General features: G+C 59.2%; 1 protein-coding gene across 6 annotated transcripts in view; it reads right to left on the bottom strand.

Annotated features, from left to right (window-relative positions):
- The window catches only part of AGO2 (argonaute RISC catalytic component 2), a 111,731-nt gene that overhangs the window by 20,493 nt on the left and 76,980 nt on the right, over window positions 1-14,258 (bottom strand). For all 6 annotated transcript variants that reach the window (XM_024129412.2, XM_024129413.3, XM_024129414.3 and 3 more), the window contains exons 5-13: window positions 12,863-12,999; window positions 12,259-12,393; window positions 11,416-11,503; window positions 10,010-10,157; window positions 9,068-9,187; window positions 8,734-8,856; window positions 5,186-5,319; window positions 3,546-3,730; window positions 2,114-2,273 (exon numbers count right to left, since the gene is read on the bottom strand). In XM_024129412.2, coding sequence (XP_023985180.1) covers window positions 2,114-2,273; window positions 3,546-3,730; window positions 5,186-5,319; window positions 8,734-8,856; window positions 9,068-9,187; window positions 10,010-10,157; window positions 11,416-11,503; window positions 12,259-12,393; window positions 12,863-12,999 — 1,230 coding nt within the window. The remainder of the gene's footprint in view (window positions 1-2,113; window positions 2,274-3,545; window positions 3,731-5,185; window positions 5,320-8,733; window positions 8,857-9,067; window positions 9,188-10,009; window positions 10,158-11,415; window positions 11,504-12,258; window positions 12,394-12,862; window positions 13,000-14,258) is intronic.

Genomic DNA, 14,258 nt, shown 5'->3' with positions numbered 1-14,258 from the left:
TGTGGTATGCGGGCCTCCCTCTGCTGCGGCCTCTCCCGTTGCGGAGCACAGGCTCCGGACGCGCAGGCCCAGCGGCCACGGCTCACGGGCCCAGCCGCTCCGCGGCACGTGGGATCCTCCCGGACCGGGGCGCGAACCCGCGTCCCCCGCATCGACAGGCGGACTCCCAACCACTGCGCCACCAGGGAAGCCCCAAGATGATCATACATACAAAGAGTCCCATGGCTTGTTACCCAACCTTGGACCTGCAGCCGCACTGCAGGGTGCCCAGGAGCACCCTTGTTCTCTACCCGTTAGAGGTCAGTAGCAGCCCCCGTCCTGACACCCCGACGTCTCCAGACATGACCACACACTCTCGGGGCTGCGACACCACCCCAGTTGAGAGGTACTGCTCTAAGCTCTCTCCCTGGGTCTTCTAACCGCTGGCTGCACTCCAGCGGTCACGACCCTGAAGCGCCAGCGTTGGGGTCACGGTCCTCGAGCCAGCCGGCGGGTCCCAGACTCACCGGCTGTGCGTTCTGGAGCTTCCTCTCTCTATGCCTCACTCTCCTCTTTTCCCTGCCCGCGTGTGCTCTCCCGCCCACCCTGCGCCTGGCCCCCGCAACCCCGTGGCTCTTCCCTGCTGCCCCCTCCCCCAATCCTGGATGGGTCCCGGGAGCATCCGCGGCATAACACACGCAGTTATGACTCACACCTCACACCAGCAGAACCACACCTGCCTCCGGACTCCACTCTCTTCCCACAGCTCCCTCGCTTCCCTTGCTCGCCTTGTGGCAAAGCTCCCGGAATTAGCCGAACCCGGTTACTGCCTCCCAAGCAGGCCTCGTGCTGCCACGGTAACAAGACTCCTCTTTGCAAGGTCACCGACGACCTGCACACGTCCCCCAGGCTCATGGTGGCGCCTCGGACCTCCTCGCGCTTGGCCGGTCGGCACTGAGTGACGGGGCCAGGCGCTGGCTCCTCCCCCGGACCCCACCAGGCTCCAGTGCTGCCTCCTCACCTCCACGACCTTTCCAACCCTGGACTCCCCGGGGCTGAGGGCTTGGACATCCTTCCTATCTACACCCTGCCCTGGGGCTTCTCTCCAGCCTGGAGGCCTTAAATACCACCTCCACGTGAGGATCCTTGAACAAACCTCACCAACACCAGGCCTCTGTTTCCCCTCCTCCCCGCCCCCCCTTGCCACCCAGTATCTCCCCTGGGAGGCTGACGCACCCGCCCAGCTTCCTCATCCTGTGCCGCCTAACCGCTGCAGAGGCGCAGGCTTGGACTCACTCTCGAGTCTCCTCTTCCATTCACAGACCATCCCACCCCAGCCGTGCCCCAGCACCTCTCCTGGGACAACGCAGGAGGACCTGGTCCCCACCCCACCCAGAGCTGGAGTCGCCTTTTAGAACGAGGTCACTGGAGCTACACCTCCACTCGTGAACCTCCCTCCCATGGATGCGCTTCCCCCGGAGGGAGTGCCAGGCCCCCCAGCAACCCTCTGCCCCTCAGTCTCTCAGTGGAACACCCGCCGCACTCCTGGCAGGCTGCACCACAGGGCCCTTGCACGGCCTGTGCCCCCTGGAACGCTCTCCTCCCAGGCGTCTACATGATCCCGCCTCCACCCCACCACCCCAGTGCCTGCAGTCTGCTTAGTGCCACCTCCCCTATGAAACCCTCACCCTTCTGAGCTCCTGTCCCTTCCGCTGTGTCATTGTTGCTCACCTGGGAAGTGTATTTATGGACCCTCTCACCAGGGCCTGCGCTGGAAGGCTAGGACTCCTGCACAGAGTAGGAGCTCAATAAACACAGAACTTGCCGCTGAGTGAACTGAGCGAGTCCAACAACCCTTCATCGCAGAGCCACCCCCTCTCAGGGCAGCCACCACATCTCAGGTGCGGGACCCCTGGCCCTGGATGGGGTAAGAAGTCCCCTCTCCTAGGGGCCCTGCACCCGCTCCTCCGTGGCCTGCAGATGGCCCTGGTCCCCTAGACCGAGAGCAGCCGAGACCTGCGTCCTACTCACTTCCTTCACCCACTGTCCAGGGGAGCGGACGCCGGCCCCGGAAGGCCCCGCCCCGGGGAGTCGCGCACCAGTTGCCCCGCACGTGGCGGAAGGCCGGCCTCACCTCCCCTGGGGCAGCAGGATGTTGTTCACGCCGCCCAGTTTGACGTTGATCTTCAGGCAGAGGTTGGACAGGGTCTGCGGCGTGGTCCTCTGCACGTTCTTCATCTGCACACACTGCGTGGCCATCCCCAGCACCGTGTCTCCTACACGCTTGACCTCGGCTGCGGAGGGAACGGTGCGCTCAGGACGGCTCCCCTGACGCCTCCCCCGCGCCCGCCCCGAGCTCCCCCGCCCCACGTGCAGCCAAGCCCGTGGAAGACGGGCCTGGCCCAAGAGGGGGCCAGAGCCCGGGTTCCAGCTCTGCTCCGCGCCGCCCAGGCCTGCGTTGGCTGCGGGGCGTCCCCCCCACCCGCTCAGGGAGGCCGGGCGGGTGCAGCCCAGTCCTCGTCAGGAGCGTTTCTGCGACTCCTCCAGGCCTGCAGGGCGGCGCGGGCAGAGCCAGGCTGGAAGCCAGGGCTTGCATTCCGAAGGCCACCCTCCGTCACAGTGCTCACGACTGCAAGCAAGCCAATGCTAGAGTGGTTAAAAATATAAACACTGGCATCCCCAAATCCTCGGCACACGCAAATCCAACATCCAAGACCTCTCTGGGCCCACGCCCCCTCTACTCCTGGGTTCCTTCATGAAGCCACTGGTCAGCCGCTCCCGGGGAGGGCCTGGGAGAAGATGCGTCGGATGGGAGCTCCGAGGGCGCTCTCCTTCCTCCTTTCCCTGGACATGAAGCAAGCGCTCTGTCACCGCCCGGGGTGGGGGGGCGCGGGGGGGGTTCCGGTCGGCGACACCGACATGCCTCTCCGTTCCCTTTGCCCTGGGCACCCACACACCTCCCACGCTGGGGCCTCTGGTTCCCAGGGGGCTGCCGGCAGACGCACCCGGCACCCACCTCCCCATGCTACCGCCACCTGTCTACACCACCGGTGCCCCAGAGCTTCCCGAACCAGGGCCTGGGAATCCATCACAGGGGCCTGGTAACTTTCAGCCGCGTGAAAGTGCAACTGCCCTTCTGGCAGAAAGGACTCTGATCAACTTCCAGAGGATTCTGAGGCGGGCACAGCTCACAAGTGGAGAAGTGAGTCCCAGGCAGGAGCTGAGGACGGCGCCCCGAGTGGATGACTGCGTGTGCGTCGCCTGACTGCTCCTCCATCCGGCCGACGTCTGTGTCGGGCGGCGGACAAGGTAACTGCACACGTGTCGAGTCCTGTGCCACCGCAGGACGCTGGCCTCCGGGAACCGCGGCCCCAGAGAAGACTACCGAGGGCGGCCCCGGGCACGTGCGCAGCCGCAATCAGAAACCACCCGGTCTTTCCTAGCTCTCGAATGAGCCAGAGACAGGCAGCTCCTCGCTGTGGCAGAGACACCAAGGGCTGAGGCTGCACTGCACACCCACAGTGCCGCCGACGGCGGCCAGAGGCCGTGTGCGCGCCGAGGCCTACCATAGACGGGGGTTTTTCCAGGCAGGATGACAACCACCAGCTGCAGGCCGGCGTACGTGTTCTTCAGATGCCTGAACATGGGCTCCACACTATCTGCCCCCTGGGCGTATTTACAGAAGCACGGCTGGCCCTGGATCGGCATTCCTGCGTCTCTCGAGATCTTTCTGAGCTGCTCCGTGAAGGACCTGAAGGAGGAGGTTCATTACGTGAAGCACCGAGCGCGCCAATGATTCAGACCAACCGGAAGCCCCGAGGAAAGGGCACAGTTTTAACAGATCCAGACCCCAAACCGTTTTCACTGAGACCCAAATCCGAGTTGAAGCCCTGGACAAGGCCATTTCAACATGGTAACAAACAAAGGCGGCCATTCGTGCTAAGCACGCAGGTTGCTGAAAAGTCACGATGCAACGGGAGACTTCAGGTCATGGCCACGCTGCCCCCTCCCCAGCTGCGACGCTCCCGGGGCAGCGACAAGTGCTGTCCTTTTAGAGCCGCGCGTGAGCAGCTGCCACCCGCTTGCCTGGGGATGCCAAGTGCTGCCAGGGCGAGGGAAACTGTGAGCTGACTGTGCCCCTGGATGTCCCCCCGTCACTCCTGTGTGCACAGCTTGGACTTGGATGACATAATCACGGGAGAAAACCAAACAGCCCACAGTTGGAGCAGCACCGACAGCTGCGGCCGACAGGCCCTGTGAAATCACAGGCGGGGCTGGGGACACAGATCCACGGCTTCTATTTTAAGCTCAGGAATAAACACATCACCGCCTTTTACAATGAAGTGAGGACGCTCCGACCCGCGCCCGCCAGTTAGGTAGCGCTCGGCCTCCAGTACGTTAGTCAGTGCAGCTGAAGAAACACACGAGCGCCGTCTGCGCCTACGCCCACACGTGCACGTACCCTGGGGCCATCCGGCTCCAGGAAAAGTGAAATGGGGGCCACGGACACAACACGGAGAGGGGAGGCACCCCGAGGTCGGACTCTAACCCACTCTGTGCCCCGACACCCCGCGCTCCCAGCGGAGAAGGCTGCTCGAGCCGCTGGTGGCGTGGAGGAGAGGCCCCGCCCCTGTCCAGAACCCTGAGAGCCACAGCTCTCCGGAGCCACTCTCTGCTGCCACGTCCACCTGCTGCTACCTTCCCCGGCTTTGTAGGCCCCCTCCTGCTCCCACCCGAGAGAGGCAGGGGACAAAGCCTTCCTTTCCCGGTTAGGTCTGTTTGGCGCAAGAGCATGAGCAGCCGAGCTGCATGTTTACGGAGCTGCTTTCAAAGGGCCTGACACTGGGCCAGGCTGGGCTGATACAGAAATACGAACCTAAAGTGTTTTTTACAAATAATTTTAGTTCAGTGAACACAGCCTTCTCCTTTGCCTCCACTTGGTACACTTATTCTTCATTGGCTGTTTTGTTTCTTACGTAAGCTGCTCCGCCTCTTCACACTCGCTCCAACAGCGAGTCTGAGAAGCAAAGCGGCACCCGGGTCCCCCACTTCCCGGCCCGGCCACCCCAGGCAGCGCCCTTCGACGGGGAAAGGCTGCCAACCCCTGCCCTCCAAACGGAGCCCACGGCCTGCCCAGCCCGACGGAGCGGGCCTTCCCCGCGGTCCCTCTAGCCCTGCCCAGCCCCCTGCTCCCGGGCGGCCTTACTTGAGGTGGACCTCCGTGCACTGGCGCTGGGGGGCGAAGCAGGCAATGGCCCACACCTTGATCTCAATGCCTGTGTGGAACTGCTTGTTCCTCATGTCCCAAACGCCCTGGACAGGGGTCGCAATCGCTTTATTCTGCAAACGGTGAGAAGTTTAGAGTGAGAAGAAAATGGAAGGCATATTCCTCTGACCTTGGATTTTGTCACTGTCCCTATTGCTGTTGGTCCCCTGACCAGATGGCAGCTTCTGAGGCTGAGAATGGAACCTTTGTGTTGACTCCCCATCTCCGAGCTGCCTGGCACCGAAGGGGTCCCTCCCGCAGGTGTGCACAGGATGGATGGATGGATGGATGGATGGATGGATGGAGGAAGGACAGAGGATGGATGGATGGATGGATGGATGGAGGACAGAGGATGGATGGATGGATGGATGGATGGATGGAGGAAGGACAGAGGATGGATGGAGGGGGGAAGAAGTAGATTGTGGGGAGCAGGGGGTGCCGGAAGGCTGAGCAGGGAGGGCCCAGAGCTCCATCCAACCTCACGGGTAGCCTGGAGGAAAAGAAGGGCCTCACGACGCTACAGGAAGGCTTCCTGTCTTATAAACACGCTTCCGTTAATTTTACCTCATCCATTATCAGTGGGGCAGCCAGGGAAGGGAAGGGAAGTAAGGTGTTTCTTCCCAGTCCTGGGGCTGGGAGCAGACAGGCCAGCGAGGACCGAGCCCACTGCTCCCCCGGCTCCACACGCCACTGCCGGCAGTTGTTTAAGCTATTCCCATTTGGGAAGGAAAAAACAGCAGATAATGCATCCACTTAATTTTGTCATCTCTCAACCAGAAAGGAGCAGGTCTCAACACTGTCACCGAAGGAATCTCTGAACTGCCTTCAAGTGATTCTGGAGCACAAGGGACGGTCAGGAAGGGACACTGTGACTCGAGCTGCGCTGGTTGGACCCCTGTGTGCCCTACAGAGAAAGCTCTCGAGTCCCACAGACTGGGCCTGAGTCAGAGAGAAGTCTTTGGCACTGGCCTCCATTTTCAGTTAGGGCCATGTGGAGGGGGCAGAGCTGTAAACGCAGGCCTGTGGGCAGCAGGCCCTGAAGGACAGGGCTGTGTCCGAGTTGCTGTCATTTACTCTGCAAAAGTGTTTTTTAATGAAAAACACTTTTTTCCTACTAAAATAATAAAAGTATATTGTAAAAACCAAATATCAGAAATGAATGTTTTTGTTTCCTATATTTTCTAAACTACTACCCAGCTCCTGCCAGCCTCCTTCTATAAGACAGAGCCACCACCACAAAGTGTGGTGTTCCAGACTCAGTAAGTAAACACACACACACACACACACACACACACACACACACACACACACACACAGAGTTTACACTGCAATGCACTCTTACTATCTGAGTGCTTCTCAGCCTCCGTCCTACGGTGGACATGTGGCTGGCTGACTGCTATGTGGCAGTCCTGGGCACTGCAGGGTGCCAGCAGCCGCTGCCCATCAGATTCCAGTCTCCAGACACTGCCGGATATCCCTGGGGGACATTTAATGTTTTGTCTAACAGGACAATGGGTAGGGCAGGTGATGAGAAGTGTTTGCTCCCATTACAATGTTTAAGACATCTGGAAAAATTCATTCATTTAGAAGCATTAAAAAGTTTGGATCCTTACAATTCTAACATTCTTGCAAGGTTAGATTACAAGAGCTGCTTTGCTTTCCAGATGACTCCTGTCTTTACTGAAAGGTGGAAAGACGCTGGATATGCAATCTTGGTTTCGCTACATAAGTCTCACTACTTCGGGCATCTCCTCACTGACTTGTGAAGGGGAATCCACCTCTCCCTCCTAGGGCCACAGGGAGGGTTAAGAAGGTGCTCTGTCTGCAGTGTCTGAGCTCCCAGGTGCACAGGTGGGCTGAGAAGGAGCCAGGAGGCCTTGCTCAGAAGGCATCCTGCAGAGAACGGGGAACAGCCCCCATGCCCACTGGCTAGGGTGGGGCTCCCCCCACAAAGGAATACCACGCAACAGTCAAAAACAAGCCAGAGGTCACACACATTCCAAGATCTCCATGGGATCGAAGAGAAAATATTAAGTAAAAAAAGGCAAGGCACAAACGTGTATTTAATATGCAGCTATTTGCACAAGAAGGGGTGAAAAAAATATGTGACTAGTCCCTGGAGCGATTTTACAAGGAGAATTGCCTCCTGGGAAAGTAACCAGGATCTGGGGAGAAAGAGATTTTTTTCCCCTATAATTCTTTGTATCTTTTGAACTTTGAAACACTTAAAAAAATAGAACTTATATTTTAAAGTAAGAAAGGAAAAAGTCCTGCAAACAAAACTGAAGGGGCTTCCCTGGTGGTGCAGTGGTTAAGAATCCACCTGCCAATGCAGGGGACACGGGTTCGAGCCCTGGTCCGGGAAGATCCCACATGCGACGGAGCAACTAAGCCCGTGAGCCGCGACTGCTGAGCCTGCGCTCTAGAGCCCGCGAGCCACAACTACTGAAGCCGGCGTGCTCCAGGGCCTGCATGCCGCAACTACTGAGCCCGCACGCTGCAACTGCTGAAGCCCACGTGCCTAGAGCCCGTGCTCTGCAACAAGAGAAGCCACCGCAATGAGAAACCCGCGCACCGCAACGAAGAGTAGCCCCCGCTCGCCGCGACTAGAGAAAGCCCGCGCGCGGCAACGAAGAGCCAACGCAGCCAAAAAAACAAAACTAAAGCTTGCCACAGGCACTGAGGACTGGAGTCCCACTCCATCAGGTAAAAAGGTGTCAAGTCATGTAGAACGCAGGCTCCCACAGGTGCTCACTGACCCACAAAAGCCATGACCTTTGTTTTCTCTCTCTCGCTCGCTCTTTTTTTTGGCTGTGCCCTGCGGCTTGGAGGACCTTAGTTCCCTGACCAGGGATTGAACCCAGGCCCCGGCAGTAAAAGCGCCGAGTCCTAACCACTGGACAGCCAGGGGATTCCCAAAGCTGTGACCTTGGAAGCTGAGCCCCACCACCTGCGCTGCGGCTAAGGGGGCGGTGCCAGGAGTAAAGGAGAGAACAACTTCTCGTGAGCTCTAAGGGGCTCAAGGGTCAGGACCGTACGGACCAGAACCAGAGGTCAAATGGGCAAAAGCAAACAAACAGCACTGTGCCCGTGACTAAACTGATGCACTTGCTCCCACATACCTCCAAAACAAAAGTTAGAAAGCAGAAAAGCGGCACGAGCTTCTGGAGAATAACTCGTCACTGGCAGAGTATCCATCATACAAAGAATGATGCTTTTAAAATTTTGATGAGCTAATAAAGTTTACCTTTTGAAAAGAAAAGGGGTGATTCAGAAAACTTTAAAAGGATTAAGGAAACCAGTCCTTTATGAAGGCCCACAGCTGTTACAGGTTCACACTGGGGCAGGAAGAATGCTTTACCTTGACCATGGTCTGTCTGCACCTCTGAGGGGGTGGGGGTGGGGGGTCAGGTGCTGCTACTCCACCGTTGACGTTCAGACACTTACTCCCGGCACCCACACAGCGCCCCACCCAGCCATCTACCTACCCGGCCGCCGTAGAGGATGGAGGGCGGCTGGAGGACCCGCCCGGTCACGTCGGTCATCTCGTCTTTGACCATGATTCCAAACTCACGAACATACGGATCTGTGTTAAAACTGGCACTTCTCATCTTGAAAAGGGAAGAAAGAAAAGGCACAGAGTCAGGGGTGGACTTCGCTTCCCTCCAGAAGCCGAGTCTGTCCAAAGCATCGGGGGGGGGGGGGGGGGGCCTTGCCCTGGGCACCCTGAGCTGGCGTCCCCCGGGCGTCCCCATGGGCACCCTGAGCTGGCGTCCCCAGGGCGTCCCCACCCGAGGATCGGCCCGAGGATGTGACGCTCACCAATTTGCTAATCTCTTCCTGCCGATCGGGGGCTGACCTGGCAGTCGCTCTGATCATCGTTGAGGTCTGATTGTCGGTCAGCTTTTTTATACATCTCTGTCCCGCCACTATGTTACAGACCTATGAAGAAACGCAAGGACCGGGTGTCAGCACCGGGCCGGGGAGCGGGCACGGGCCTGAGGCCAAGCGCGAGAGCGGGCGCCCAGCTCTGCCCGTGACACATCTATTCCTCACGAGTGAACTGTGAAGCGCCACGCAGACGCCAGTGTGGAGGCTGTTCCTGAGATCCACTAGGAACCGCACGCGGGAGGAGGCCCTCTGGTCCAAGGCAGAAACCACCCGAGGAAACCCAGCACAACAGAAGCGTGAGCCGGGAACCGCGCCGCTGAAAGCAGCACAGCCTCTGAGACCACCCAGCAGCAGGGCGGGGTTGGCCTGTGTCCTCACCATGGGTTGTGCGGAACCCCCGTCCTCAGACATGGGGGTGTAATACAGAGCTGCCAGTGATGGGAAGGAAGTCTGCCCTCTGCACACAGCACAGGGAAAACCAAACCAAGGGCCAGGTGTTTCAGTAATTGGACAAATACTGAGAATTTAAAACATTAACAGAGAAGACTTAAAAACTTGTGTCCTGGTTTCAGCATTTGATCTCTTCCCAGGCAAGGATTTTTCAAACCAGAAGTGAATTTTAGACTTCCTGAGCACATTTTACTGGGTGCCAGGGGCCTGCTGGGCACACACATATGGTCTCGGCCTTCACACGAATCCTGTAAGTTACCAAACCCATCTTATTAATGCAGAAACTGAGGCTGGACCACATCTGTTAACCTGTCCCAGGTCCCCCAGCGGCAGGAATAACAAGGTTTGGGCCCGGGGTGCCAGCGGGGCCCCTGCCCTGGAAGTCCTCCTCCCAGCCCACAGGGATGGAGGGAGGGGACTTGCCTCTAGGGGAAGGTAGGTGTGTTTCTGCTCCTGTCCGACTTGTAAACATGGGAGGTGAGGGTAGCGCAGAACCAGCTTGTGCCTATCCTTAAAGTACTGGGCCACCGTGCACTCCACCGTCTGCCCGCTCTCCTGCTGCAGCGGGAACCTGGGGAAGAAAGAGGCGGCTCAGGCCCGGAGCTACCCAGGCCCCCAGGGGACGGGTGACCGAGACCCGCGTGCCCGCTCACACAGGGATGCTTTTGTGGGTCTGCTTTCTTAGGGTTGAAGAAGGTAGAGGGTGATTCAAAGCATCTCCCTGGGGGGTCAAAACCAAATCATGCCCTCTGACTTATCTGAACATTCCCAAGTCCCTAAACTGTCGTCTTATCTCTGGAGTCGGGAAGTAAAAAATACCCGCACGCCTACAATATGCAGTAATCACAAATGACGTACATCTAGAGCGCGTGGAAAGGACTCAGGACAAACCCAGAGAGCAAAGCCTGTGCACTTTCCAGCCGGCCTCGCACTGACTCTGTAAGTCATTTACCGGCTGAGTGCTCCAAGCGTCCGCCCCAGAAAACCTGAAACCTTCCAGAACAGCACAGCGAAAGGGACAAGCCGGGTCTGCTCAGGCCTCCGCGGCCACATGTGGTGGGCTGAGGCAGGAGAGGCCCACGTGCAGGGGCGGGAGAGCACAGTGGCATCCTGCACTCGCGGGGGGGGCGGCCCCATGCAGGATGGGGCTGAGGGCGCTGGGCACAGGGGTAGGGGACCTCTGCCGACTCCTTTGCTCTGCCCGGTGGGAGGAGGTCATGGGGACAAGGACACAGGCTCACCTTGCCCCCCCCCCGCTGCTGCACAGGACCCTGGGTGTCTTGGTATAACCAGTACCCAGAGACACACCAGGCACTTCCCACGGAGCGACCGCGAAATAAACTAACGAGTCCTCACCGGACCCAGGAGGCCTCAAGGTGGGGTGAGGGGGCCACACAACCTAAGACAGCACTGCATTCGTGCGGCCAGGACACTTACTACACGGACCTGGACCCCAAACTGTCTGTGAAGTGACGGGAGCTCAAGACAGAGGCCGCAGCAGCGGCCTGGGACGGGCCATGCTTGTGGATCCAGGCAGCGCCAACCGATCCCCACTCCCTCCCTGGACCCCACTCAGCACGGAGGGCTGGAAAATGAACCAAAAAGACCTTCCCTCGCCTGTCATATTCAAGAAGGAAAACTGACGGCGAGCCCCCCGCCCCGCCCCATACGGGGGCAATTTCATTATTTTATTTCACGAGGTGAAGTGTGCTTTTGGAATTTTACAACTAGAATGAAAATCCTTTGCAGAAGTGATTGCTGCAGAGTTTGGACGTCTGAGTGACAGTGAAGGTCAGAGCTGATAAGCGTTTGACAGGAAGGCCGTTTACGTTTGGTGGCTGGCGGGCCGCCGGGTCACGTTGCAGACGCGGTACTTCCTCTTCATCTGCCCGCAGTGCGTTATCTCCACCTTTAGACCTGAGAACACACAGCAGCTGGGCTTCAGCATCAAGACTCGCCTGGGCCTGCAGCGCACGCCCCACTGTCAGCCCGTCAGCTTTCAGGGGAACCTCACCCACAGACCCACGGTGAGGGCCTTCCAGGTGACCCTCGGGCTGGGCCATCTCAACCCCAGGGACGCCCCCTGCCCCAGGGATGCCTGGGCCAGAGGCAGGGTGTGTTTCTCAAAGACCAGGGGCGACGTGGGCTGGGCTGAGAGCGGGGCGTCAGCCGCCACGGCCTTCTGTGCCTCCTTCAGGGTTATTTTTAGCAACGAGCACTGCTGCCGGCCTTTGAGCACCCCCAGGAAGGACAGGTGCAGAGGGGCCGAGCCTACAGGGCCTGCCAGCTCTCCGACGATGGGCAGAAAGACGCACAGCCAGGTCACTGAACCCTGGGCTGCGTTTTCTTGAGTGGAACCCAGGCTCGGCTAAACGACAAGGAATCAACGTTCCGGAACATCCCGAGAAACTGATTACACTCATGCTGCAGCTGCCTGGCCCTCATATCCGCGCTGGGACACTGCCGGGCCACCCGACGCAGAAAGTCATCATTTAGAAATCGTGCCCGCTCTGGGAAGCGGGCGTCCTTGTCCTGCGCTGACGTGTCTCTGAGGGCTGGCTCCTCCGCTGCCCCCTGCCCCTTCCCCTCGGAAACACGGAGGAACAAGAACTTGGGAAACTCGGGGCCATCCAGGTCGCGTCCCTCATCCACCGCGCCGGGCAGCTAGTTACCTTTGATTTCTTTGGTAAACTTGACCCTTTGGGAATCTGTCAGAGGTTTCTGTTGTTCTTCAATACTTTTAAAATCCAAAACTTCACACACAAACTCGATTACTGGCTGTGCCTTATAAAACGCTGTTGCCGAGACTACAGGTGGGAAAAGAAGAGACAAAAGCCGAGACGTGACCGGGCCCGCCTGGCCAGGCCCCTCCCACAGCCGGCCCGGCGCCCCCGCTCGCGGACTCGGAGGGGCAGTGGAGGGGTTGGCAGAGGCTGAAGTCACCCTCTGAGGAAAACGCTGCGGTGTAAAAACAAAACCCATCAGCTGGTGACAACCGCAAGCCTGGGTTTTCCGGCACTTTCTGACCACCTCTGGTCTCGGGCTCCCTGAACTTTACTGTTCCCACGTGGGGTCCAACACACAGGGGCAGCCGGGAACCCCGCCTCGGCCCCCTGAGCCACCGGCTGTGTCTGGGGAGGGGGCCCCGCGGGGGCTCTGGCGGTCAAGCGTGAGCGCCACTACCCGCCGTGCACGAGCAGCGCGGCGGGCCGGGCGCGTGTGGAGGGGCCTCGCAGCCCCCCTCACGCCCCCGATGGCGGCCGGGGCTCCGCTTACCGTCGATATTCAGCATCATCTTCCAGAGAGAAGGCCGGACGGACTGATGGAAGCCGAACCACACCTCTCGGCCCCCGCCCAGCGGGTTGGAGCAGCCCTCGGACGCTGTGAAGAAGGAGCGGCCCACGGGGGTGTACCTGGAACGGGAGCCTTGTCTAGGGAGGCCGGTGGGCACCCACCCCGCAGACGCTCAAGCCGTCTGCCTGTGTCCACGGCCAACACGCGGGGGACACGCAGGAGAACTTCCTCCCGCGAGCCGAGGACACGGGTCCGGTCACACCTCGTGTTCCCCACGCGGTCCTCCCACCGCGATGCCTCGCCCGCAGCCCTCGGGTCGGCACACAGCACTTCACCGCCTTCTAGGATGGGGCGAGCAGGGGCGCAGGTCCCGCCCGGGCCTCGGGGCGTCTGGCACGGAGGGCCGAGGACCTCGAGGAGACCAAGCACCCAAGCACCCAGGCCCCGTTCCCTTTCCACCCGGCTCCTCTATGGGGGCGGGGGGAGGGAGGTGCAGAGCTCGGACCTCGTCTCGGGGGACAGTGAGGTCCGCGTGAGGGAACACCCACGCCCTCCCAGGGGGAGTGACTGAAGGTGCTCAGAGACGGAGGCCACCGCACTCTCCAGGGCAGCGGCTGCGGCATCACCGACGGTCCCCGAGGGAAGACCCTGTCGCCTACAGGCCGAGCCACCAACCAGGACACGCACACTCTGCTTCTCCCAGCCTCTTTCTTTCTCTATTTCCCCCAAACGAAAGACTTTTCTCCCGATTATAAAAGTAACATGGTGATTAATGCCAAGGAATTCAGGAAAAAAAAAATCATAGTAATTCCTGCCACTCTTTTAAAAAATGGATTCGACATTTTGGCAACAACCCTTAAGAGCTGGGGTTTATTGCACCCACCTGCCTTCCTCACATCAACAGTTCCAAGCAGTGACAGACTACATGCAGGGGTCGGGGGACACTGCCAGGAGTGACAGCCTGCCCTATGTTTCGAGAACACCAGGGTCCCCTTTAAATCTAACACGGCCCTTCAAGGAGACTCCTCTTACACTTACACCCTCCCCTCACAGCTTAGAGTTCTGGTCGGTATTGGGAGAGTTCAGTACGGAGGTTCGTTTCAGTTTTAGGTTCTCCTCCTTTCACTTAATCGTTCAAAGACTTCCTGAGGCCCTCCTGTGCATGACACCCGGGGAAGGAAGAGGCGTCCCACACTGGAAACCCGAGTGGTGGGTGCGGCTCGCACACGGCTGTCACATGGGGAGCCGGTGTGGCCCTGCGCCTCCATCTGGTCAATCACGAGCCATCAAAGTGTCCTCCTACCCTCTGCCTCAACAAGTTCAAGTGTGGTGATTAGCGGAAAGAAAGTAACCCACAGAATAAAGCCCAAGTGTGTGG

This window comes from Physeter macrocephalus, chromosome 15 (assembly GCF_002837175.3).
Source record: "Physeter macrocephalus isolate SW-GA chromosome 15, ASM283717v5, whole genome shotgun sequence".
In the NCBI taxonomy this organism is placed as follows: domain Eukaryota; kingdom Metazoa; phylum Chordata; class Mammalia; order Artiodactyla; family Physeteridae; genus Physeter; species Physeter macrocephalus.
The sequence above is the reverse complement of the archived record's forward strand: the minus strand, read 5'-3'. Positions and strand labels throughout refer to the sequence as shown.